Source organism: Centroberyx affinis, unplaced genomic scaffold, assembly GCF_046629955.1.
Source record: "Centroberyx affinis isolate AG114_WGS23_722 - 3 ecotype Tasmania unplaced genomic scaffold, CSIRO-AGI_Caff_v1 ptg003839l_1, whole genome shotgun sequence".
NCBI classification, from domain to species: domain Eukaryota; kingdom Metazoa; phylum Chordata; class Actinopteri; order Beryciformes; family Berycidae; genus Centroberyx; species Centroberyx affinis.
In genome coordinates this window covers 134,430-159,368 of record NW_027281689.1, presented here as the reverse complement: position 1 = coordinate 159,368, position 24,939 = coordinate 134,430, and the positions used below count along the sequence as shown (strand labels likewise).

The window sequence follows — 24,939 nt, the reverse complement described above, 5'->3', positions numbered from 1 at the left end:
GAGACGTCAGTACCAAAATGCCCAGCACAGGGACAAAAAGAGGCATCATCTCACTTATTCCAAGCAACACAGAGTTACCTGACTGGAACCAACCAATGGCAACAGCACTGCATGCATTTAATGACACACAGCCAAGGATGGTGGAATTTGGTTACAGTATGGCATTCAGCTTAGTTCTAGCATCAACACAAAAAGCCTACTGGACACAGCACACAATACACATCACATTATACACACAATGAGTAGGTTAACCCACACAGAACACATTAACAGACAAGGTGCGGTGAGTGCAGGACATAACTAGCTAGTATTACAGCGGGGAAAAAGCTGTTTTTGAGGTGGAATGTGTGAGTGGGCAGTGATCTGCAGCATCTTCCAGAGGACAGTAGCTGGAAAAGGTGGTGAGCAGGGTGAGTGGGAGGCATGGTGGACTTTGGTACAGAGATGATGGTGACGTCTTTAAAGCACAGTGGGACTGTACATTGGTGGAGGGAGGTGTTGGTGAACACAGGGGTCAATTCAGCAGCACAGTGATGACGCACAGCGAGGCCGATCCTGTCTGGGCTTACTGCTTTCCTTTAATTCAGTTACCTCCTTACTTCTTCCTCCTGCCCTTAAATTGCAGTTTTAAGTACATTCTGTGTTGTATTTAATATTCTCCCTCTTACAATGTATCGCATTCTTCTTATAACTTCTTACACGTACCATTCCACTGAATTCAATGCAATGTATTTTGCCATTCTCAACTAAAACTAAATGACATCTTACAGCCTGAAAAGCAACAATATTCATTTGTAATTTTATAGAAAATTGTGTAATCAGCTGTGTAATAAAATGTGTGATGTGGTTGCAATTATCATTGTGCATTAGCATATAATAATAGTGAATCACCAGGAACGTCAAGCATGTCCACACTGTAATCTAAACGTAGCCTATAATCTACACGTTTACAATGTTACAGAATGTAACAAATAATGTATAAATTACATTGTTACAGGTCCCAATGTTTCATTATCCATCATCAGACTGTTTTGAATGATGATATCATCGGAGCACGTGACTTTTGCCTTGTCTTTGCGGTGATATGATTGGTCGAACCCAAGAAGAATGGGGCAGTGGGGCAGGACCAACGAAGCCATTTTATTATCATAACAGGGAAGGTGCAGGTGCATCAATATTTTTTATACAGTTTTTATTTCAGTCCTTACGCGACCATGGGGCAGTGTGGGATTACTTCATCCAAAACCGTCTTGGTTTTTCTTAATCTCATATTCTGGGTAAGCAAATGAAGGTTGTTTGAACAATGCAGCCTATTGCATCCCAATGAGGCCATGGATGGATGACATTAGCAAGCTAGCAACTGCGCCACAGAGATGCTCTGCACTCTGCAGTTTAATGACAGACGAGCTGCTTTACAAACCATATCCGTGATGGCAATAGCGTCGCATTTGCAGTTAGAAAGATTGCTGTGCACAACTAAACGAATAGACCAGCGGAGAATAATGTGAACGGTAGCTAGCTAAGATGGGTCGGTAGCAGCCACCCACAAGTTGTATGACGTTATGCCAGCTTGTCCCACAGACGGCTGGTATTGTTGTCCAGTCAGCAGCAGCCAGGCGCTGTAACCAGCTAGTTTATCAATGGAAAAAGGGTACAAAGGGCAAACTGAGTTCAGACCACAGAGTGGTCCACTTTCAGCAAGACCTTGTGCAGAGGCGAGGTGACGGTAAAGTCCTTGTCGTCATCCCTATCATCTCCCAGAATTTCTGAACAAAGCAGTGATAACTGGCCCAGTTTACACTGGTTTAGTCTTTTCTCACTGTCAAGGTAGCTCCAAGTGCAGAGAAGGCTCTACTGTAAACTGACAGAATCTGACTTTGAATCTATTGAATCTGTGTTTGAGTCTATACATTTTTCCTGCAACCAGAGCTTTAGATATTTTTAAATATGATATGATAATCAATTATATATATATAGATATGAAGATATGATCGGCCATAGATTTTTTTATTTTAGTTTATGTGGCCATCACCATGTTTTCTCTAGCTCTTGCATTTTCATCATTCTCTCTGTCTTTCTCTGTATCGCTTCTCTGTCTCTGCCCCTGTCTGCCTCTCTCTCTCTCTCTCTCTCCCTCTCTCTCTCTCGCTCTCTCTCTTTCCCTGACTTCTGTCTCTCCCTCAAATTCCAATTCAAATGCTTGACAGGAAAGAGACCTATGTTGCCAGCAAGCAACACAGTGCTTCACTTGCAGTAGTACTATTGCAAACATTAGCCTAACAAATAGTTTTCAGTACATGAACAATAATATATGAATATCAACAGTTATAGCAACAACAGTATAATCATTTAGCCATTTAACAACTATTCAATTCAGTAATTAAACTGGTGGCAATTTAGGACAAGACAGTTGTCTGTGATATATCTCTCTCTGCCTCTGTAGGCTGCAGCAGGAATTTTATGCTACATCGGAGCCTATGTGTTTATCACATATGACGACTATGACCACTTCTTCGAAGATGTGTACACCTTGATCCCTGCTGTTATAATAATAGCTGTCGGGACGCTTCTCTTCATCATCGGCTTGATTGGCTGCTGTGCCACCATACGTGAAAGCTCCTGTGGTCTAGCAACTGTGAGTATGAGTTGCTTTCACTTGCACCCTTTAAATAACCTGAATGCTTAGGAGGGATGCAAGATGTCTGTTACAAAGAGACATTTCAATGAATCCTTTTTGCTTCTCACTAGCCTCACTAATGGGTTTCTGAACAATGTGTCTTATCATTTCAGTTTGCTGCCATTCTCCTGCTGGTATTTGTAACAGAGTGTGTGGTGGTGGTGCTTGGCTACATATACAGGGCAAAGGTAAATATTTTCTCAATGGCCTACAGTAGTGTTTCTTAAACTTTCAGATGGTCAGACCCCGGTGTGTCCTTGCCTAACAAGAATAGAGTGGGTCCAAGACTGCATTTCTAAAATTTCAGTAACGATATTTTCCGAGTGCGCAATTTACTAGTAATTTTCTAGAAAGGAACTGTTAATTTCTTAGGAAGTTTCCTAAACATGACATTATGTACTAATTATAGAGAAAATGGAGGAAGAGTTGGAGTGGTTATTTCTTTAGAAGTTTCCAAGAAAGAACCATGAAATTATGTTAGTTACATAGAAAATGGAAGTGGCCAGTTTGGTGACGTTGATAAGACACTATACATTTCTAAAAGAGTTTCCTGGAGAGAACTGAAAACCTATAATCTATTTATTGGAAAAACAAGAGGCAGAGGTTGATTTGGTAAGTCAAGTCATTATTCATAATTATATGGAGGCAAATAGAGGAAGAAGTTTTTTTTGGTATTCTGTGGTATATATGGTTCTTTTTTTGAAACTCCAAAAAAGAGTTTCAAGCACAATTGAGGAAGATCAAACATGCAGTCTAACACCGGCTTTTGTGCAAAATGACTCTCTCTGTAATGACTCATCAATGTTAAAAACATTTTATAAATCAAACAGTATGAAACTCATTGTAATGACATTTAATAGGCCTATAGTTGCTTACTATATGAGTAGTCTATTCATGAATTGATGATATGGATGGATGGACAGGTTGATCGATGTTAAGTAATTGGCCAAAATGTAAAATTATTTGTTAAAATTATTTGAATAGCAGTGATATAAAGGGTACTGTACTTCCTACATCACACAGTACTGACCTTCTGGCTTTTTCAGTGCCTTGGTTGTCCCTGGCTTCAAAGTTAGAGCTGAAGCCAGTGAGGGAATGACACTACTTTTGCGTTTCTCACAGTATGATTTTAAGAGAGCACGGTTTGAAAAGCCGATGCATTTTATAGATCTTTTTTTTGTCTAATATCCATTCTTGGATATTGCCACTGAATCTGCTTGAACAGAGGAAGCAATGAAAAAGGTTTACAATTAAATTGAACTCAATTTGTCAAAATGGTAACCTGCAATACTATTCTCTGCTAACTGATTTATAATTATCTACTGCAAACATAGGGCGAACTTACAAACAAGGAAAACTTTCCAAATCACAAGTTCGCTGCTGAAGAAACCATTAACCATTCATCTTCCCAGATGCCTTCAAAACAGCTGTTGTAAAACCCTGACTTCAGAAACCCAACCTAGATGGTAATGCACTGACCAACTATAGGCCAATATCCAACCTTCCATTCATTAGTAAGATACTTGAAAAGGTAGTTTCAGTGCAAATAAGTCTTTAGAACATACCACAGCACTGAAACTGCTCTTACTAAAATAATCAGCGACCTCAGACTAAATTCTGATGAAAATAAGGTCTCAATTCTTGTCCTCTTAGACCTAAGTGCAGCGTTTGATACGATTGACCATGATATCTTAATCAATCATCTTGAAAAGTTGGTTGGTCTTTCTGACTGTGTGTTAAACTGGTTCAAAACATACATCAAAGGGAGAAAGTTTTACGTCAGTCTTGGAGATCATGTGTCTGAGAAACATGACATCTGTTTTGGGGTTGCACAAGGGAGCTGCCTTGGTCCATTATTATTCTCACTATACATGCTGCCACTTGGTGACATCATTAGAGAGCACAATGTATGTTTCCATAGTTATGCGGATGACACGCAACTGTACATCTCTGCTGAACCAAATGATGCTGTAGCTATAAACTCCATTACTACCTGTCTTTTGGCAATAAATAAATGGATGAGCAAAAATTATTTAAAGTTAAACAAGGGCAAAACTGAAATCCTACTAGTTGGCCCTAAAACAAAAAGGGAAATGCTGTTTAATAATCTGGGAACATTGACTCCCTGGATTAAATCTGAGGTTACAAGTCTTGGTGTTATCCTAGATTCAGATCTAAGCTTCAAATCCCACATTAACAAGGTGACGAAAACATAATTTTTCCACTTTAGAAACATAGCTTAAGTACGACCATTTATAAATCAAAATGTTGCTGAAAAACTGATTCATGCCTTTATTTCAAGCCGACTCGATTACTGTAACGCACTTTTTACTGGTCTCCCGAAAAAAAACACTGAGAGACTTCAGCTTATTCAAAACTCCGCAGCTCGGCTGTTAACCAGAACCAAGAGGAGAGAGCACATTAGTCCAGTTTTAGCTGCTCTACACTGGCTTCCTGTAACATTTAGAATTGATTTTAAGGTCCCCCTCCTTATATACAAAGCCCTTAATGGGCTAGGACCAAGCTACATTGCTAACTCCCTTGTTCACTACTTGCCTTCAAGAACACTGCGATCATCTGCTGCTGGTTTATTGGAGGTTCCCAGCAACAGCCGAAAGAAAATCGGGGATGCAGCCTTTGTCAATTACACCCCAAAGCTATGGAACACACTACCTATAGATATCAGGGAAGCCAGCTCGCTAAATATTTTTAAAAGAAAGTTAAAAACTTATCTCTTCACTTTAGCCTTTAACTAGCTATGACTTTCTTGATACAGGCCTGAAACTCTTTTTTGCACTCTTAGTGGATTAAAAGGCTCCATGTAAACGCAGCTCCTGTCATGGTTCTTTCCAGGAAACGTCCTCAGAAAAAAGAGGAAAACAGTTCCTTTCTAGGAAAGCGTTACCAAAATTTCAGTCCCGGACTCAAAAAGTTGACATGGTAGCCAACATATCAATTTTGCAACTATTGTATGTTGATATTGTTTTGTGTACTGTTGTATTTTGTGTGTCTATATAATTGTTTCAGGTAGAGGATGAAGTCATCGCGAAGTCAAAAAATATGTTAGCAATGCGTTGTTTATTGTTGCATGCTATTATTGTTAGGCGACTTCCATCACTATGATTAATGAATGTTGATTTATTCAGCTGTTTGTGCTTATTGAAAGTCCCTCAGGATAAGAGTGTTGGCTAAGTGCCTACATTGTACATTATAATTGTAGCTATTTTATAAGGATGATAATACCTTTCTTCCTAAAATGAAAATGGGATAACCAAAGACATAACTGAAAATTGGAGTTATTGTACAGAGACAGTAAAGCCAACTGCATATTTCCTTCAGGTAGAAGATGAGGTGAATCACTCCATCCAGAAGGTTTACAATGAATACAGTGGAACCAACACCGATGCTCCTAGCCGTGCTATTGACTATGTGCAGAGGCAGGTGAGAACAAAACAAGTGCTTTGTGTCAGACCTTTTCCTTTTGTCAGCTGAAACTTAAATATAAATTATGATACATGCGTCACGTTCTATAGCACCCATGCAAGCATTTTTGAATCAGCCATTTTCATTATTTCTCCTCATTGCTACTTTTGATGCTTAACTTGTCCACTGGAAAATAAGTCAGGTATTTTTGTGTCAAATTTTGTCTGAAAACTTCCAAATGATCCCTAAAGCAGATTATAGGAGTTTGAAATAGAGAGATGCATCATCACCTCTGATTTGATCGCACTACAATAATGAGAAAGGCCTACAAATTCTACTTTTGATTCCAAAACCATAATAGCAATATGGCACCTCATGTTTAGGCACCATCCTGCCTCTTCAGGTTTTGTTTAAACACAATGTACTGGATTGAAGACATTTTATTTCCACTCTGGAATTTATTGTCTGAGCTTTTGATAGAAAGACTCACCATATTTGCCAGCCAATCTTGAGTTTTGCAATATATATATATGATTCCATATAATTCCATGTAATTATAATTTTTTTTTTAAATTATAGTTTTTTCTTTTTCTTTTTCTTTTTTTAATCAAAATTGAGTTATCCACATATTCATGATCTTTGAACGTTACTTCATCCTTGTGTGGTGTTATTTTAAAGAACATTTTGGGGTTAAATATTTTAAAAAGATGTAGAAGTAAGTAAGAAGTATAAAAAATCCAACAGATGAAACCTTATAATTCCAAGGTCACGATTTGTAAAATTTGTTAAAGGACTGGAATAAAACAGACTTATAGAGTTATATTGGATTATGAAAGTGTCTGAAAGTCAATCTTCGTAGGAACATGTGTGATTACAACCAAATTTTAGATGATCAAATACATTTCAGATTGCATTCTTAAACCCGGATTCTATTCTAAGGATTTTCAGTCACCATCTCTATCTGTTCTCATCTCAGCTTCACTGCTGCGGCATTCACAACTACTCTGACTGGAGGAACACCCGCTGGTTTAAAGAATCCAAGAACAACAGTGTCCCAGTCAGCTGTTGTCAGCCCAGCATCAGCAACTGTACCGGCACTCTCATCCGACCAGCAGATCTCTACCAAGAGGTACAGACACACCACACTTAAGTGTATGGAGATACCACCTACCAAACACCTAAATCATAGCAGTGAGTTTTATAGTGCACTTTGTAGTCAAGGATGAATGAATTAAATTCCTCTCTCTCGTCAAATCATTGAACTTTTGAAAGGATCTTTGATTGTTGTTGATGTTAGTGTATTTTTTTTACATATATAATTCCTTCATGCCAGTGAACGTCTTTAATGCTCTTAATTTTCTTTCTTCCACCATAGGGCTGTGAGGCTCTAGTTGTGAAGAAGCTGAAGGAGATCATGATGTATGTCATTTGGGCTGCACTAACCTTTGCATCCATACAGGTAATCTTAAATCACTAAATCTGAATACCTGCAAGATAATGTTACCTGAAAATGCAAAAGGCATATTATCTGGGGGGAGAATATGAAGAGTTCTATTCCAAAATGCTATATACCCCTTGAAAAAACAAAACAAAAACATGACAAAGAAACATAATTTCAGTAACTCAATATTCAGAAGATTCAGCCAGTAGTGTAACCATTTTGTCAACCAAGGATACAAGTTATCTTTTAAGATGAGATAAGATAGCACTTTATTAATCCCCTTGGGGAAATTCAGGATTTACAATGTATGCTTCAATTTTGTGCTATCAATCATTTTGTAAGCGTAGGTATTAGTTGTTCAAATGATGGATATCTTATTTTGGAACAAAACTCTACATATACAGTATGTGTGTGTGCTTGGTTCAGCTAAAGAGAAAAGTTGAAAGTGATAAATAACCATCGATTGGGAAAGCTAAAACCAGCATGAGTAGCCAAAACTGCAATGAATTAATTCACAACAAACAGATAGTGAATTGAAAGAGGAAGATAACCATGTGAAGCTCTTTGGAGTGTGGAACATTCTTGGTGTTTTCCTGCTGCCTCCTTATTGTAAGACTAGAAGTTTTAATCAAGTCCAAAGCATGTGGACTGTGAGCATGATAATTAGAGCTGCAGTAATCTCTGTCAGCAGAGAGACTGTCTCTGTTAGGCTTTGAGCTGAGAGCAGCACTGACCTGATTGTGTCAAAGGATTTCTGCTGTTTTAACAGCACAGCATGGTAGCTGCTGACCAGGAAATCCCCTGCTCTGAAAGTAGTGACAATCACAGCATGCCACATCATTATATATTTTAAAAAAAAAAGCTGCCCTGAAGCAGTTCTTCTACAATTCAATATTCAAACACTCACTACAGAATACTGTACATAGGCGTGAAAAGATGATGGCTTTGTGGAATTACATCATCTCCATCCAAACTAGTGGATGTTAGCATTCTTTACACTGTGGGACAGGTTTGACAAAAAAGTAATATCAAACCAGGAGACCAATATGAACCCCGTCCATTGCAGTATTCAATACAAATTTAAAATATGGAATATGTTATTTAATTCATTGAAACATTCCCGCTATTTATATGATCTCGAGATCTCGTTTTTACGCAGTATTATCGTTCACACAGTTCGCCTGTGCACCACGTGTGATCTATGAACTTGAATTAGAAAAGTGAGCCATGCGATGTGCTGTTTAGGATATTCTGATGATGTTCCATGTGTTCCTCACCCTTGTGTCATCAACCAAGATGGCTGTGGGGTAATGACACAAATAACAGCTTTGCTTTCATCCCTGTCCCGTCTACCTACAGATGTTGGGCATGCTCTGTGCCTGTGTGGTCCTGTGCAGGAGGAGTCATGACCCGGCTTACGAGCTGCTGGTCACAACCAACAGCTATGCATGAAGGATGCAGCCAGCCAACGAAGGACTCAGCCAATCAAAGGAGCCTCACCGGACTTGTCCACAGTAGATTTCAGCTGTAGTTATATAAGCTCAAGCACACCTTGCACAATTCATGATAAAAGTAGCGAACACTGATGATGGGGTTTGGGTGGGTGGAGGGGGGCTTCAAGGGGAAACCAGTAAGTTATTTATTGACATGCTTTGTAAGTTATTGTTATTTTAAATGTTTTTACAAACACTGAAATGCTTCTAAAGGCCAAAGTTGTACATGGCTAATTGACATTATTGATGTTGATGCGCAAGTATTTTTTTATTGTGGCTTCGTAAAAAAAACAGTCTGTTTTCTTCGTCCCTTTGAGGATCACAAGGAGTAATTTGGAGCTCATGTATGAAATTATTCAGCGCGTTGTACGGAATGTATTTCCTCGTGTGCCAGTTTGCACTATGGCTGGATCTCTGGAGATATTTCATGGTTATTTAGACGGAAAATCTATGCTCAACAGAACGTATACACTATTCCGAACTCAGTTTGACCATTCTTTGTGAACATGAAAAACTTTTACTCATACACAGAAAGAACAGAAGCTACACTCTAACCTTAGATGCAAAATAGAAAAACAAAACCTGGAGTTCCTCATTTGATTGTGAATTGAAGATTGACTGTGATACCCTGTGTTAGCATTATAATGAAGTAAAGCTTATTGGGATGTAAAAACTAACAAATTTTCTATTAGTCCACAAAGCCAGACTTTAATTTCTCTATTTCTCTATGTTTGTCCCTTGAAGCCATCACTGATAAGAGTTATTCATGTTCACAAATATTCAGATCATGTGAATAACATGTACATTCTGTGGATGTTCTCTTAATGAGGCTTCACTAGCGAGGCTTTGCCAATACATACTACAACTAAATTGTGAATCAGTCAACCTGTTGTTAGTCTCCATTCCTACATATAAGTGCTATTGGTAGGAGTATTATCAGTATTACCTAATGACCCTTGTGTGTAGATGCAGACATGTTTCCACTCAAAGAACCTTCTACTGTATGGTGAGTGGTTCAACCACTTGATTGTTAGTTGTAAACCTGCTATGAAGGATTATGACTCACTCTTATTTTGTACCTTTTTTGTGGCATTGTGTACTGTTTTAATATTTTTTAGATGTTAAGTTGACCCTTAGATATTCAGCTAGCGCAGCAAAAAGTGGGAAACAAAATTGTGTATATAGATTGGGGAACATACAAGAGACTGAAATAAACTTCTACATTTGAACTTGAGTGTTCAGCATTCAGCATTTAATCCCATGGTTTTATATTAAAGTAAGCACATTGTTTGCCCACGATAGGTTACTACTAACTGATACATATATTTTATTAATCACATAAAAAACTGCATGTGTTGTCTTGTTTTTTATTGCAGGGGTTTTGACTGTAACGAAAGTAACAGTTCCGCTATCAGTTGATACTTTGACATAGTTGTGAAAGCAGTTTCTTCCATTGTATCAGCTTGATATAGCCACTATATGAAGCACAGAGTAAATAGAAAGTACAGAAAGGGAACACCTATTCAGGCAACATTCTTGAGTTTTTGTGGTATATACATGATAATCACCATGGTAAAACCATTCTAATGTCTTTGAAGGCTGCGAGAATCTCACCCCTGCAGAAAGAGGTAGCAGGGTTACACTGTGATGCCATGCTCTGACTAATTTCCCATGGAAGATACCGTACAATCCCACAGATACAGAAATCTATTACTGGAAAGCCTTAAAATAAAATCTAGATACTCCTAAAAAGATGTGAAGTGAAGATGTTTTGCAACTTTAGCAAACTGTTCAAATGACCTAAACAATGTTCAACTCAATATGGCAGTAGTTAGGAAAACGTGTGGGTTCTGCCGTCCTGCTCACAATGAAGCAAAATTTCTTGCTGGTGCAGATCATTTCAAGTTTTAGACATCAACTGGGGTTGCAAAGAACATTTAATGAGGAAGCTTGACAAGCCTGTTTGTAAGTGTGAATCTGTAGGGGTGGTGATGTGTGTTTATGTACAGTACATGTCAGAGTCTTTGCAAAATTGAATGTATGCCTGCTTACATGTGTGGATGCATGCTTGCCTGCATCTGTGCATCCTTGAGGCATGTGCCTGTTTTTGTGTGTGAATATGCTGTATGTGTGTGTTGTCAGTGTGTGTGTGTGTGTGTGTTCAGACTCTAGCTAGGTAGGTTCCTGGCACCAGTCCAGCCTGCCCGTTCCTCTCTACGGTCCACCAGCCATCCTGTCCTTGTTCCAGCACCTGCACCACGTCCCCTCTGGTCACAGATAGCTCGTCCAGCTCCTGACCAGCCAGGGAACAAAGACGACAAACATCAGTCACAGAGCAATTCCACCACACCACCTTTTTAACTCATGAACTCTGCATATGCAGTCTTAAGATCTTCTGTTATAAAATTTTCTAGGACTGCATTATCATTGAACTTCCATGCAAAATTTACAAAATTACTTAACAAAAATCTTGGAAATTTTTTATTAAAATGTCTTGGGAAAATGCCATCGGGAGTGTAGAGTGGACTGGATTCACACAGGAATTAAATAATAAATATATCTGATTTTGGCCTTGTGTGACCAATATCTGATCTTCATCTTGTCCAGGTGAATGTAATGGTCAAATCTTAGTAACATGTGGTTAAATAGCTGTGACTGAATGAAGTACTTATAGTATTCACCTGTGCAAGGTAGTCGTAAAGCGCCATGTAGTTATCTTGATCAGCTGAAACAGCAGCCACTGAGACTGCTGGCTGGACACCAGGTATCGACGCATACACTCCATCTGCGTTCTCAGCTAGAGCCAGTGATCACAGTAAGACATTTAGAGTGTAATATGTACGCCTTATTGGATATCATAGAACTATAATCTGTAACTTTGTCAGGGATAAGAGGTAAGGCATTAGAGATAAAACATTACAGTGCACAACAGTATGTAGACACAATATTGAATATGGTTATAGTATGATATATTTAGATACTATGCAATGATACCAATATGATATTATGAATGCGATTACTTCATTCGTACAGTTACTGTATAGTGATTCCCAACCTGTGCCACACAAAATCTAAGGCACACAGAATCATGCAGAAAACATGCAGAAAAGGTTTTTTGCAAGCATGAGCATATTAGGTTGAATATGATCAAGGAAAAAATAATGTTTCACTTTATTTTTCTCTACATTTGAGCAAAATTTCAACCTGAACTCACTCCACACACCAATATGCCCATGCGTTCCTATACTCCATATGATTCATCTTGATATATGACTCATACAGCCTATATGAATCATAATATAATGATTAACTGATATGATAAAAAAAAATAGCAGTATAATATGTTCTGATTACTTCAACACATACGGAGCACTTGATTCATCTTGTATGGCGCATGTCTACTTTTGTGGCTGTTTACAATTCCAGTAAAATTAATCAAGCACATGTCAAGAAGTTCAAATATATGAAACCATATTCAAATATAGTGTGAGATGACGATAAAATAAATATAAAGGTAGGTACCTACATTGGCCACTAGATGTCACTGCTGATTGTGAGTGTGGAGGACTGTCATTGATGTTGACCTTTGAACCCCCATTGCTTCCTTGTAGGAGGGTGGAGAACCTGTGTGATCCATGGTCAGGTGAGATATTTAGGTTAGGTATTACAATAAAATGTCCTACTAGGAGTTTCTGATCAATAGACAGGCATACAGAACAGTTTTGCAGTTGGCTGACTTAACTGTTTTTTGAAAGCAGAGCAAGGAAAAAACACTCCTATCCAATTTGATTCTCGTGAATTTGGTTAATACATGTGATACAAGTGATGACACATTCGTGTTGGCCTGTCCTTAAGTTGTTATGTTACACTGTATGAACTGGTATGGATGGATGCTGAATGCTAGCTTCTGTTTTGTTGAGGTCTAGAGGGAAGAAAGGAGGACTGGTCAGTATAGTTACAGGGAGCAGGAAATTAAGGTACAATATTTGCCCAATATTTTGCCCACTTAGAATGAAAACGATGAACCAGATTGTTGAAAATTCACACTTGAGCAAGGAAAATTTACTAGCCCAAGCCAATGGCTGGTACTTATCAGCACAGGCTAAATGCCTTAAATGAGTGTTTAGAGTGTATTTAGAGTGTTGACTGATGATTATTTATGTAAGGAAATTTGTCACAATCATGGGTGTATTATAAAGATATAGAGGTGATGTCTGTGCAGGAATCTTTCACTCTAAACTGTGGGGTTAGACACTTTGCACCACAAAAGAGAACAGAGAAGTGTGTTGTCCTGACTCCTGAATTTAAATGGGTTCTAATAGAAGTGATGTGAAGACGGCAGCTAATAAACACGCTTGATGACCACTCAAAATCAAGTTCCACCCATCTGTGTTGTCCCTCACGCCCCCTGTGAGGATACTTTCCACTCCTCCATGTTGTGTTAGAAAAAGATGATGCAGGAGGAGACTGTATGTCCCTAACCCTGACAGGTTGTAGCAATGTTGTCTCCTCCTGATTCCTCCTTCCCAGGTGGTGGAGTGTGCAGTCTGTGGTCTCATACCTCTTCATGATGCCTCCTCCCCCTGAGAAGCGAGCGCTGCCATTGCTGTCCCCGGACGGCTCCGTCTGATAGAAGCTCTCAAACACCACGGCCTCTGTGAGAACGAGAGAGAAGTTGCTAATTTGAGAAGCGAGGAGAAGTTTCGCTTTCTGTGGGTCCACTGAAAGAGAAAGGTTTGATGATGTGCAAAATTCTAACCCAAGTCACCAAATATGCAGGACTGCGGAAGATGATTAGGGCCACGTGAAAAATGTATTTGAGTTCTGAGGTTAATCTCAGAATTCTGAGAAGTTTGAGTTCTCAAATTAAAGTCGGAATTCTGACTTCATTCTCAGAATTAATCTCAGAACTCAAATAAATTTTTCACATATGGCCCTAATCCTCTTCCATACAACACAATTTTTGTTGTTGATGTTGATATTTTTTCTGATGTTCAGATGAGTCCTTATTAGTCATTAGTAACAGCCTAATGAAGCAGGAAAGCAAAATATAGTTCTCTAATGCAGTTCTCTGATGTCAGTTTCTGCAGTTCGTAGGTTACTCTGAGGTCAAAGACCCATTTGAATATTAAGTAGGCAGGAATGTTATCACTATGAAAAATGGCTAGCCTTCCCCATAGAGTGATGGCTTACCTGGTGGACTCGAACCTGTGGTTTTCATCTCTATGAAACTGTTGTTGTCTGCGGTGATGTCACACTTTTCCAGAATCTTTCTCACCTCCTCAAACAGCTGATAAAAAATAGCAGGCAATCCATTTAAAACCAAAACTGGACAGTATTCCTGCGTAGCTCAATAGGTTGAGAAGGGTGCTAACATTGAATGAGCAAAAAATACTAAAACATGGATTCAGTTAACTACCAAATGGACGATTGTGTTGTACTGTCTGCTCTTTTTAACCCAGGCTGACCTCAGACCTGAAACCTAAACGATTCAGCCCAGGCTGAAACCAACCCAAACCGAGCCCAAGGCGCAGCTTTCGGTAAGTCCAAACCTAACCAAATCCCAAAGTTGCTAATACATTTTTGATGACAAATTGCTACTAACAGCACAGCAACAGCATTCTTGAACCCGAGCCTGTCGTATACCAGAGCATTCAAGTGAGAAATTCAGCCCAAGTCAAGTCCAATGGGTCCGTAAATCAGTTAGGTCTGTAGTACTGAATACCATGTAGTATTGATATGATGGCATGATAAATTGTTATTGTGGCTCAATAATTCAATTGTTAGTTGCTAGTTTTTTCGTGTGCTCAGTACAGATACAGTGACTTTCTTTAAGGGTCAGCAGTGGGAAGGTGGCTGCTGAGAGGAGTCATACTACTCAGATAATGGGGATGTGGTGTGTAGCTGTGTGGTTACAGGTTCTTGTTCTCGGTGGAGGCTACGTCAAAGAGAGAAGTGCTACGTGACATCAAGTTTAGGTTCACTGTACCTCGCACGTGCTTTGTGGGTGTCTCCCCAGTCCTGTATTATATTGGTGGGAACCTGAGCTCAGAGAAGAATGCCAAGCTTCCAACTAGGAATTACGAGTTGGAGGGCTGTTCAAATGGATTTTTTCTATTCGGGAATAGGAGTTTCCTATTTCCCACTTGTCTTGAACGTACCCTGAAAGAAGTCTGGTCGAGAATGAGCAAGTTGATAGGAAGTTGATATATTCCCGTTTCTTTATTACTAGTTGAATTAACAACTTTGTAAGTATGTAAATTATAATGTATAGCTTTGTTAGACCAGCCTTTCATCTTTGGAGAAGCTAAAAAGTGTATTTTCCTACTTTTGAGAGGAGCTGCTACTTGGTTCTGTACGTCCAGCAAATGAGCTCAGCTAACCATTCTCATTCTGTCAAACTGCACCCTGAGACATAAAAAATGAATCCAGAGTTTGTCTGACTCTGGGAAAGTAGGAAAAATAGCCAAATTCCCCCAAAACCGTACTGTAACAATTAAAGGCCTACATGTACAACACGACCATATGACCGGATAGGATGATGTAACATATTGGTGAGCACACGGTGCCTGGGAGGGACAACATCACTAGTTATTGCTAGTCTCTAGTGGCTCCACCACATATTGTGAGCTTTGCTTACATTAACTGGTGCAAAAAGGACTGCTAAATGTAAAATGTGTAAAAGGATAATCAAGGAAAAGACTGTTGGATTCGGACTCAAGTACAGAGCACTAGAGACTCAACTCAGACTTGACCTTGGTGACTCGGACTTAGACTCGGATTCAGACACTGAGGACTTGGGACTTGAGCTGGACTTTGGGTTTTGGTGACTCGACTACAACACTGGTCTATGCGTTAATGCTGAGGAATCCATTTATATCCAGGCAAGGTGAGCTCACCTCGTCGTCTCTGACACACTGCATGGAGAAGTGATTGCAGTGGTCCCACAGAGCGCACCTCAGGATGCTGATGCGGTCTCCCTCCATTTGTTGGAACACCTGAAAAACATGCGCACACACACACACACACACACACACACACACACACACACAAACACACACACCAGCGGTTGCTATTACACCATTTCCAAGTGGATGTCAGCCTCAGTAACTTGATGTTTGAAGAGAAAGGATTATTTTCTCTCTCTCTTTCTCTTTCTTCACCCTGCCACTTGTCATGCTGCAGTAGTACGCACTGACAGAATCAGCCGACATGTACTGGACATGGTTGACGTGCTCAATGTAACGTACTTCGATAGCTTATTGTAAACGTATGCTGCTGTTATTGCTTGCTCATTCTTTCGTATGAGTGCACTGTGCAGTATTGAATGTATATAGGCATGAGAAATTTTTCTATTTTTAGTTGCTAGTTTTTTCGTGTGCTCAGTACAGGATACGCAACGTTCTTTAAGGGTCAGCAGCGGGAAGATGGCTGCTGAAAGGAGTCATACTACTCAGATAAAGGGGATGTGGTGTGTAGCTGTGTGGTTACAGGTTCTTGTTCTGGGTGGAGGCTGCGTCAGAGAGAGAAGTGCTATGTGACATCAAGTTAAGGTCGACTTTACCTCACATGTGCTTTTGTGGGTGTCTTCCCAGTCCTGGCGAACACTTTCTAGCTGAACAGTGTTGGCAAAGTACAGTTTCTCTGTAAAAGAATATAATATGATTTTAGATAGTAGAGCTATACTTACAAATGCATTGCAGAATGGGACCTCATATACAGTATGTCTAATATTCTTAATGGGGTAAAGATAAGTACTTGTAATGAGATAAGCTCTGTGCCACCTCTTATGTTACGACATAAACTATCATAAAATAAACAAAATAATAATGTTTGTAACATAAAAACATAGAAATGTACATTGCAGCATACACTTTATGTATGTAAGTATTTAAGTATTTTCTTAACTCAGATCACAAATATCTGTTGACTAGTAGTTGTAATGAGAAATGCTCACAATACTGGAATACTGGAAATGACTCATTTATGAAGCTTAAATACAGAATTTTTATATATGTGTGTGTGGTGACACGTGCTCAGACCTGCTTCCTTGGCAGCCTGTCTGCATTGCTTGGCCCTGTGATGTACCTGGGAAATAAGAAGTAGTGGGGAAGTGACACACATGACCAATGAGACAGGCTCTGTTCAGGAAGAAGAGCAGTTCAGTTCTCAGGCCCTAAGCCACTAGCCAGACTCTTCTCTTCTGTGGTTCCCCGGTGGTGGAATGAGTTACCAAACTCCATTCGAGCTGCAGAGTCCCTCTCAATCTTTAAGAAAAGACTAAAGACCCAGCTCTTTAGCGAACACCTTCTCACCTAATGGACCATGTAACCGAACCAACCCAAAAAAATATATATATATTTATTTGCCTCTATGCACTCTATGCACTCTATGCATTGCCTCATAGCACTGCCTTGTAGCACCTATGTCCTGTTGGACCAGAACTTAGCTTTATGGCACTTACTCTCGTTGTTCTCTCCTGACTAGAACCTTGCTTGTGTTGTATGAAAATCTCATGTGTATGCGCTTTGGATAAAAGCGTCTGCCAAATGGGAAATTGTAATTGTAAATTGAGAGGCTTTGACCATGGACATTAAACACTAACAAATCTTGTTTCCTGTGCAACAGATCACACCCTAAACTAAACTGAAACTGGCAGTCCAAACTATTTTATCAAAATATCAATAAAAAAAAAAAGAATGTGACAATTGTCTGAACAAAACAATTGGTACTTAAAAAAAATTAAGGTGTCTCTGGCTGGGAAAAACATGGGTATATTCAAGAAAGTTACCCATGATGACTCTCCGTAATGAGGGCGTGTTAGCGGAAACAGGTTGGAGTGGAATAAAGGCTTTTTAATATCTCAAGTTGCTTTTGTACCTTTCTTGAATATACAAAGTTTCAAATATAATCATCTCCATTCTGGGAATTGCTGGGTTTGAATGTGCACTGAAAGTGATAATAACACATGAACAAAGTTCAGTTCTTCTTTGCTAGCTGTTAAAGCACAGAAGTGGAAAGTCCCACTACTAATGTTTCCATGCTATGCACTGGAATCTTGTATTTCATCAACAGACTGCACAGTTGCGGTATATTATAGACTAGTGTAGGCTACATCCCCGCCAAGTCTGAAGTCTTTACGCATAGAGAAATCTGTAGATGTCAGCTCCCAGTGTTGTGATTGTAAAATTTATGACAAACTAAAAAGTCTGCGTTTGAAACCATATAAAATGCCTCTGAGCTTGGTGGCAGTTACTCTAGTTCAGGTGACTGACTCCCAGTTAAATGGCAGGGGAAACCCTGGTCTGACACCCCTATTACAGTGTGGTAGTGCCCCTATTTATTATTTAATATTTATTTATTATGTACCTTGTCTGAGTGTTTGGGTGCAGGTGTAGTTGTGGTCTTCTCAGCCACCTGCTCTGCCTCGTCTGCCTCTCTGCATCTCTGTACATAGGTCTTCTTAGACTGGGTGAAAGACCAACGGAAAGTGAGAGCTACACAGCTTCACAAAAGGCAAGGAGAATTTACATTGGCACACCTTTGCAAAATCAGTTTTCTTTCTGTTGCACACATACAAATATATGTTACCATGTTAGATAATATAATAATATGTTAATGTTACTTCTGCAGAGAATACATCCCACAGAAAAAAAGAAATCATACAGTATGTTTTTTTGTGTGTTTTTAAATAAATTGTAGTGTTTTTGATGCGTTTATGTTTTCATCTAAATACCGCGTCACTTCACCACTCACATAATTCGTAAACCACATTCCTCTACACCAGTAATAATCATGGTGAACACATGCATGCATTCACATGTGAGTGTGTGTGTGTGTGTGTGTGTGCTTGCGGCTGCATGTTTGTCCACTGTTAAAAAAAGCAATGTTAAAATAACACAGGATGCATTGTCACTGTCAGTGAAGAAGAGACAGAGAGCCTCGGTGAGAGATAGCTAGATATAAAGCCAAAGAGGTTGAGAGGCATGTGAGTCCGATAGTGTGAGACAAATGTGTGACATGTCTTTGTGAGTATGCATATTTTCTGTCAAGTACTGTTTCCTCTTCTCTTCCTGTCTGCTACAGCATGTCTCTATTATGTGTGTGTGTGTGTGTGTGTGTGTGTGTGTTTGTGTGTGTGAGGGTGAGGTGAGGTGGTGTTTAGCACCTTTATCTATGTTAGGTTAAGGAGGAATAAAAGTCAGTTTCAATTGAAAAGAGAAAAAGGTAATCTCTCAAAACATTCTCCTCATTAGGAGACAATAGGTAGTATATTTTTTCTGGGATGAATGCAAAACACTGGTAATTTAAATTACAGCACATGTAGCTGTTTTCCTACCTCCATGGTCTTCTTGAACAAAGACACCTTTCCCCTCTGAACCTTCTCCATGATCCCCTCAAACTGTAGGAGAAACAGCATAGTTGAAATCGATAGAATCTAAGCTTGTTTATAATATCTAAATGTACAATATATTCTATTGATATCCATGGTGGGCTAATATGTCAGCAGCAACTTTTCCTAAGTGTTCCTAAGATATCGTAGAAACCTTTGAAAAAGAATGAGAATTAATTTTCCATTCTGATGAAATAAGTTCAATCTACTATTTTTTTTCACTGCGTCCTTTGTTCAAGCTGATTCCACAGTAACGGTGGCAAAATATTTTCTTGGACATGAACACCACCAGGGAGCCTCAAAATGTGGGTAGAATAAGTTATTGCTTAGTTAGTTATCAGTACAAATGTTTTCATTCACCAGTACCTTTTTCCTCTGCTCCTTCTGCCGTTCTCGGAACATCTCAATCTTTTTCACCTCGTCTTTCAACATACCAGACAGTTGAATGTGAAAGTTTCCAATGCTCTCGATTTCTGTGGCCAAAAACATACAGCAACGTTATTGATGTTGCACTTTAGACAGATAAGACCAACAGGTAGAGTCCAAAGCAAATTAGTCCAGCTCACAATTGACTATTGAACTTACGTGTTTTTAATTGATTGAAGGATGTTCTCAAGGTGCTGAGAAGATATTGCACAGTTAAGATCAGAGATAATTCAGAGTCCATCTCTATAGTTTGTGTGCGGGGCACAAACAATCCAAATTACTTTGCACACTAAAAACAAAACACACAGTATCAAAAAGCAGATATACAATTTTTTAACTTTTTGCTTAGCATGCATGCTCTTTTTCAGCACAGCCTTTCTTCATATTTCATACAAGAACACGTATTCACACCTGGCAGCAGCCCAGTACAACTGCAGTCTTCTACTGCTGCCCACTAAGCAGCTACACTATAGAGCAATTTATGGTTGACATAGTGCCGTACTCAAGGGCACCTCAGTGGAAGTTGTTGAGAGATGGGAGACTGATAGTCAAGTCAGACTTTGTTTATATAGCACATGCTATTTCATGCACAAGCAGCTTAATGTGCTTCACAGAAAAAGTAGCAATAAAAAACACACAACACAAGATAAATAAATAAAAAAATAATAAAACAATAAAACTCATTCCCTTTCCCCACTCAGATTTTCACAGACAGCACAGAGATTCAAACTCGCTTCCATCCAGGTGATGTTCCTGGGTCTCAATGAATCTATTGTTAACGCTATATAGGTAGAATCATGGGGGATTTTTTATTGCTGTCATATAGAACCTTTATAGTAATTTATTGATACTGCACCTTATCACCCTTAACAAAACCTCACTCAAAAGATCAAAAAAGCTTTAATATGGCATCACAAAGGGATTCCCCAATGGCAAAGAGCCTCTGTAGAACCATACTGTATGCTAGAGTGTAGTGAGCTTTCTAAATACACACAACTGGCATGGCGCAAAGACTGTGCGTGCCAACAGGAAACTGCATCAGATAATGACCTATCTTGAGGGGGTCATTGAAGTAGGTAGTGGACAGACACACACACACACACACACACATAGAAATGCGTGTTTCCTCTAAAAACTAATGTGACTCACTGGCACATTGGTACCAGTGACTCATTGCCTTAATATTACACATGGTCAGGTTCAAACAGTATCCAGAACATATCTTCACATATTCTTTTGACATTATGGATACATGTCTGTCCCGCAGCTGTTTTCACATGCCCTTTTTTCCCAAACTAGAATATAATTCTTGCGTTGTCGACCAATATTTCATTATATGTACTGTATGTATGACATTCAAATGAGGCACAAACATAATGCCATCATAGCCAGTGGACTAAACAACAGTCATTTTTCTTTGTATATGAAGCAAGTATATGTGTTTACCTGATCTCTGTGTGTCCCCCGGCTTTACGAGCGATGGTCACCAGTTCCTTCCCATACCTCTCCTCTGCCAGAGCCCTGTGCATCATGATGGACAGACAGATGACTCTTAAGCTCAGAATTTAGCATTTCAGTTATTTCCTCAAACTGTAGGACATTATGAATGATGGAGTCTGAATTTAAAAAGTGACAACATGTAAATTCCCTTCACATTTATTTCCTCAAATGTACATTTACTCAAGGATACATTATGCATTATAGGATTTTGTCGACAAGAGAGATGCCATCCTCAACATGCAGAGGACATTTATGCCAGTCCTGGTGGCCTTGCTCTGTTAAATGTAGAAAACCTACCTTGGTTTTTAAGCATAAACAGCATCATTTAACAAGAGAAAGCCACTTTGCAGCTGTCTTTTTCTGTAATCACAGTGTAACTAGGTGGTAATAAAATGTAACTAGTTTTGTTGCTGCTAAAACATCTGTCTTTGGCCTGGTCAACATTTTGTTGTATTTGGTTACATCTTGAGATTTACCTTGAAAGTAATTTGCTATATGTTTTGTTAGATTTATATTCACTATAATGCACTTTGTTACTATTAATTACACAATAATCACAGAAATTAGGTGTCTGTGATTTAAAGAGTCGCCAAAATCTCCTTTAGCTCAATGGTCAGTGTTGGTTTCACTTGTGGGAAATACAGATTCAAAACCAGTTTCACATCTGGCCACTACCTCATCTTTAAAAGCTCCTCCACATCTTTGCACATCCGCCTGCCATCACATAGCCTTTGTATCAGAGTATTGTACCCAGCATGACAAGTGAACTCGGTCCCCTGTAATGAGAGGACAAACATTGAGCATGGAGCATGGAGAAATATTGTAACCAACAACATTGCACAACAATTATTACAACATGGTGAAAATGCAGAACTTGCACTTCGCAAAACTGTTGGGAAGTGACATGGCAACATACCCAAATCCTTTTTAATCTGTTCTCTCTTATGTGTGCAGCTGACAGATTATCAGTTGGTGCCTTAAATGTAAATAACTGCCAGTCCAACATTAAAATGGCTTAGCATTGAGGGAGGGTGCGTATAGACTAAAGACAACTTGTATGGATTATGGCAACAGTACAACTCACCGATACTTTCCCAGTTAAATTATTTAAAATCACCCACACTAATGAAGAGAACATAGAGATATCTCATCTCTAAACATTTCAAATTGGATCTCTTCAGTGTAACCTATTCTAAAATGCTTTTTTTGAATCATGCTGGCACTATACTCTTTTGTGTCGTGTCATTATGTATCAGTCACAGACAATGACAGTCTAGAAACATGCAATTTGTATTTGTTTTGCAAGTACTTCAGATAATCTAGTATGATTAATAAAATACATTCTACTGTATATTTATTTTGCATACGATAATGTAAATCTAACATCAAAACTTCAGATAAATAATTAAATACTTGTGATATATCGACCTTTCAGTTTTTGACAAGGACAAATCGAACACAGCATGAGACCACAAAAACAGACTTACCCAAAAAGCATCTTTGAAAAACAAGGGTGTCATCTCATTTGTTACTTCCTCGAACTTAACACAGTTGGTTTCCTCGCACTGCCCACGCGACTTTGCCCAAAAATTATCACTTACTAACAACCCAAGTAAAGTTAGAGAAGGTCACAGGACCACTTGTCAAGTGAGCTGTGTTTAAAACAGTGAGTGGACCAAATGTTAACGTGACTCATTTTCAATGAGGAAGAACTTCTAACCCATGATGTCACCAGCCACAATCAGTGCAGCCCACGTGCGAGATAGCATACCTCTTTGATTATTATTTGAATGGTGGATAAGACTGAAAATCTTGTCTAAAAGTGGCCTGAAAGGATTCATTTGCTACATGAGGAGAAGATTTGTTTCCGTATGCTAAGGTAATGTACACAGTATGCCTGTGTGTCTGATATGATCTATGTACTGTAGGTCAATGCTGTATGTTACAGAGAGTGTATACATGATCAAGACACCTGTATACACTTGTCCAGAGCTATTAAATGTTTATATTTTAGTAACTTACAATGATGAACAGAACAACTTTTCCTACTGATATACTTGTCAGTCATAGCTGGCACGTTACTGAAAGGAAAACCACTGCAGCAAGTCTACCATCTTGTGGCAAAGGCTGTAAGAACAAGTACAGCCTCTGTAAAGTCCCATGCTGCAACTGTGTATGTAGACCTAATTAATTATCATTTATATGAATGTGACTCAGCTCCCTAGTTGATCAGCTGTCTTAATGTCATTCATGTAGAATGTAGAATGCATTTGGTTACTTGGCTCTTGGTAGCAACTGAACCACTAGCAAACATATCTGTAAATATATTACATACATAGACAATTCTCTGACTCTTGTGGTGTAGGCAATACATTCAGGGTCAATGTCTTCATTTCATTAGGAAAATATCAGTTGACAAATTGGATCAGCAGATTGGAGGTGGTGATTATTACAGACAGAATCAGTAGTGGGTTTTGCCCCCAATTTTTAAAATTGATGAGTGCAAAAATGGCTTAATTTTTTAAACGTAAAAATATTGATACAGGATATAATGATACTACTTTGATCTACCATGTGTTATAATCATGATTTTAGGTTGGGTTTTCAAAACATAAAATAAGTCAATATGGTGACTATGGGTCCCCAGAGCTGCCATTGTGAGTGACCTTTCATCAGCTTTATAGAGGTTGGCTAATATCTTCTACTAATGTGAAATATAACTTTAAACAGCCCCCAAAAGTGCAAGATCAGATAAATAGAGTTCCCCATTTTCAAAATGTATTCTACTGCATTGACCTGCAAGGTAGAGTTGGCCTACTAGCGCAGAATATCCGGGTCAATCAGGTCAGAAAACAAAAACAAAAAAAATGTAACGCAAGTTATCGTATTTACTCTTCTTTCTTTCTTTCTTTCTTTCTTTCTTTCATTATCTAGTTATTTATCCATTAATTAATCAATTCATTAATTCATCAATTTTTACTTGAAAGTTTTGTGCTGAGTAAGTTGCATAACTTGTATTTTTTTGCCCTAAATTCCTCCAAAAGCTTTACTCTTTTTTTTTTTTTTAAGATACAGAGGTTCTCATCTCTGTATTCAGACCAGAAGGGGGAGACACAGACCTTTCCAAAACATCCAGCATCAAACCCATCTCCCATGAAGTCAGTAGTTTTAAATCTCCATGGTGCGTCTGAAATGAAATCCAAATATCTCTCAATCCAATCAGGATTGTCTCCAAAATTGTGCCTTAGGCAACTCTCAGGGACGACATGGAGACACATGAATGAGCACACAGAAGCTTATTATTGATTTTCAGAGTGAGGAAGAGGAAAGACTGGGGTGTCTCTCACCAGTCGGTCAATAGGATGTGTGAAAATCTGTAGGCTCTCTCTCACAGAGCTGGGGGATCATTCTATCACACACCTAAAGACACGTTAAAGGGGCCGCACAGATCAATACGGCCTATGGAGAATGATGGGGCTTTGTCTGGAGAGAAAGGAAAAATCTTATTTGGGGGGAGAGATTTAAGGGTACCCCTCTTTAGGTTGAGGTTCATTAAGAAATATTCCAATAAATAAAGCATTTAAAA

General features: G+C 38.9%; 2 protein-coding genes across 6 annotated transcripts; one reads left to right on the top strand and one right to left on the bottom strand.

Moving 5' to 3' along the window:
- Window positions 1-1,160: 1,160 nt before the first annotated feature.
- Window positions 1,161-10,220, top strand: LOC139662554 (tetraspanin-3-like). Of its 3 annotated transcripts, XM_071541234.1 has the most exons (7): window positions 1,161-1,277; window positions 2,444-2,635; window positions 2,791-2,865; window positions 6,017-6,118; window positions 7,077-7,229; window positions 7,476-7,559; window positions 8,901-10,220. In XM_071541234.1, the coding sequence occupies exons 1-7, from the start codon at window positions 1,215-1,217 to the stop codon at window positions 8,991-8,993; spliced, it is 762 nt and encodes a 253-aa protein (XP_071397335.1). In that variant the 5' UTR covers window positions 1,161-1,214; the 3' UTR covers window positions 8,994-10,220. The 3 variants fall into 3 exon arrangements, with proteins under 3 accessions (XP_071397335.1, XP_071397336.1, XP_071397337.1); XM_071541235.1 differs by lacking the exon at window positions 2,791-2,865; XM_071541236.1 differs by lacking the exon at window positions 2,444-2,635 and having other exon boundaries at window positions 1,215-1,277.
- Window positions 10,221-10,286: 66 nt separating this feature from the next.
- LOC139662550 (proline-serine-threonine phosphatase-interacting protein 1-like) lies at window positions 10,287-22,975 on the bottom strand. Of its 3 annotated transcripts, XM_071541229.1 has the most exons (15): window positions 22,841-22,975; window positions 22,029-22,129; window positions 21,300-21,374; window positions 20,013-20,047; window positions 19,794-19,900; window positions 19,374-19,436; window positions 18,404-18,502; window positions 17,077-17,122; window positions 16,599-16,678; window positions 15,934-16,032; window positions 14,228-14,324; window positions 13,596-13,689; window positions 12,561-12,658; window positions 11,716-11,831; window positions 10,287-11,327 (listed from the first exon to the last, which is right to left on the bottom strand). In XM_071541229.1, the coding sequence occupies exons 1-15, from the start codon at window positions 22,871-22,873 to the stop codon at window positions 11,196-11,198; spliced, it is 1,275 nt and encodes a 424-aa protein (XP_071397330.1). In that variant the 5' UTR covers window positions 22,874-22,975; the 3' UTR covers window positions 10,287-11,195. The 3 variants fall into 3 exon arrangements, with proteins under 3 accessions (XP_071397330.1, XP_071397331.1, XP_071397332.1); XM_071541230.1 differs by lacking the exon at window positions 18,404-18,502; XM_071541231.1 differs by lacking the exon at window positions 10,287-11,327 and having other exon boundaries at window positions 11,728-11,831; window positions 12,557-12,658.
- Between the last annotated feature and the right edge of the window lie 1,964 nt (window positions 22,976-24,939).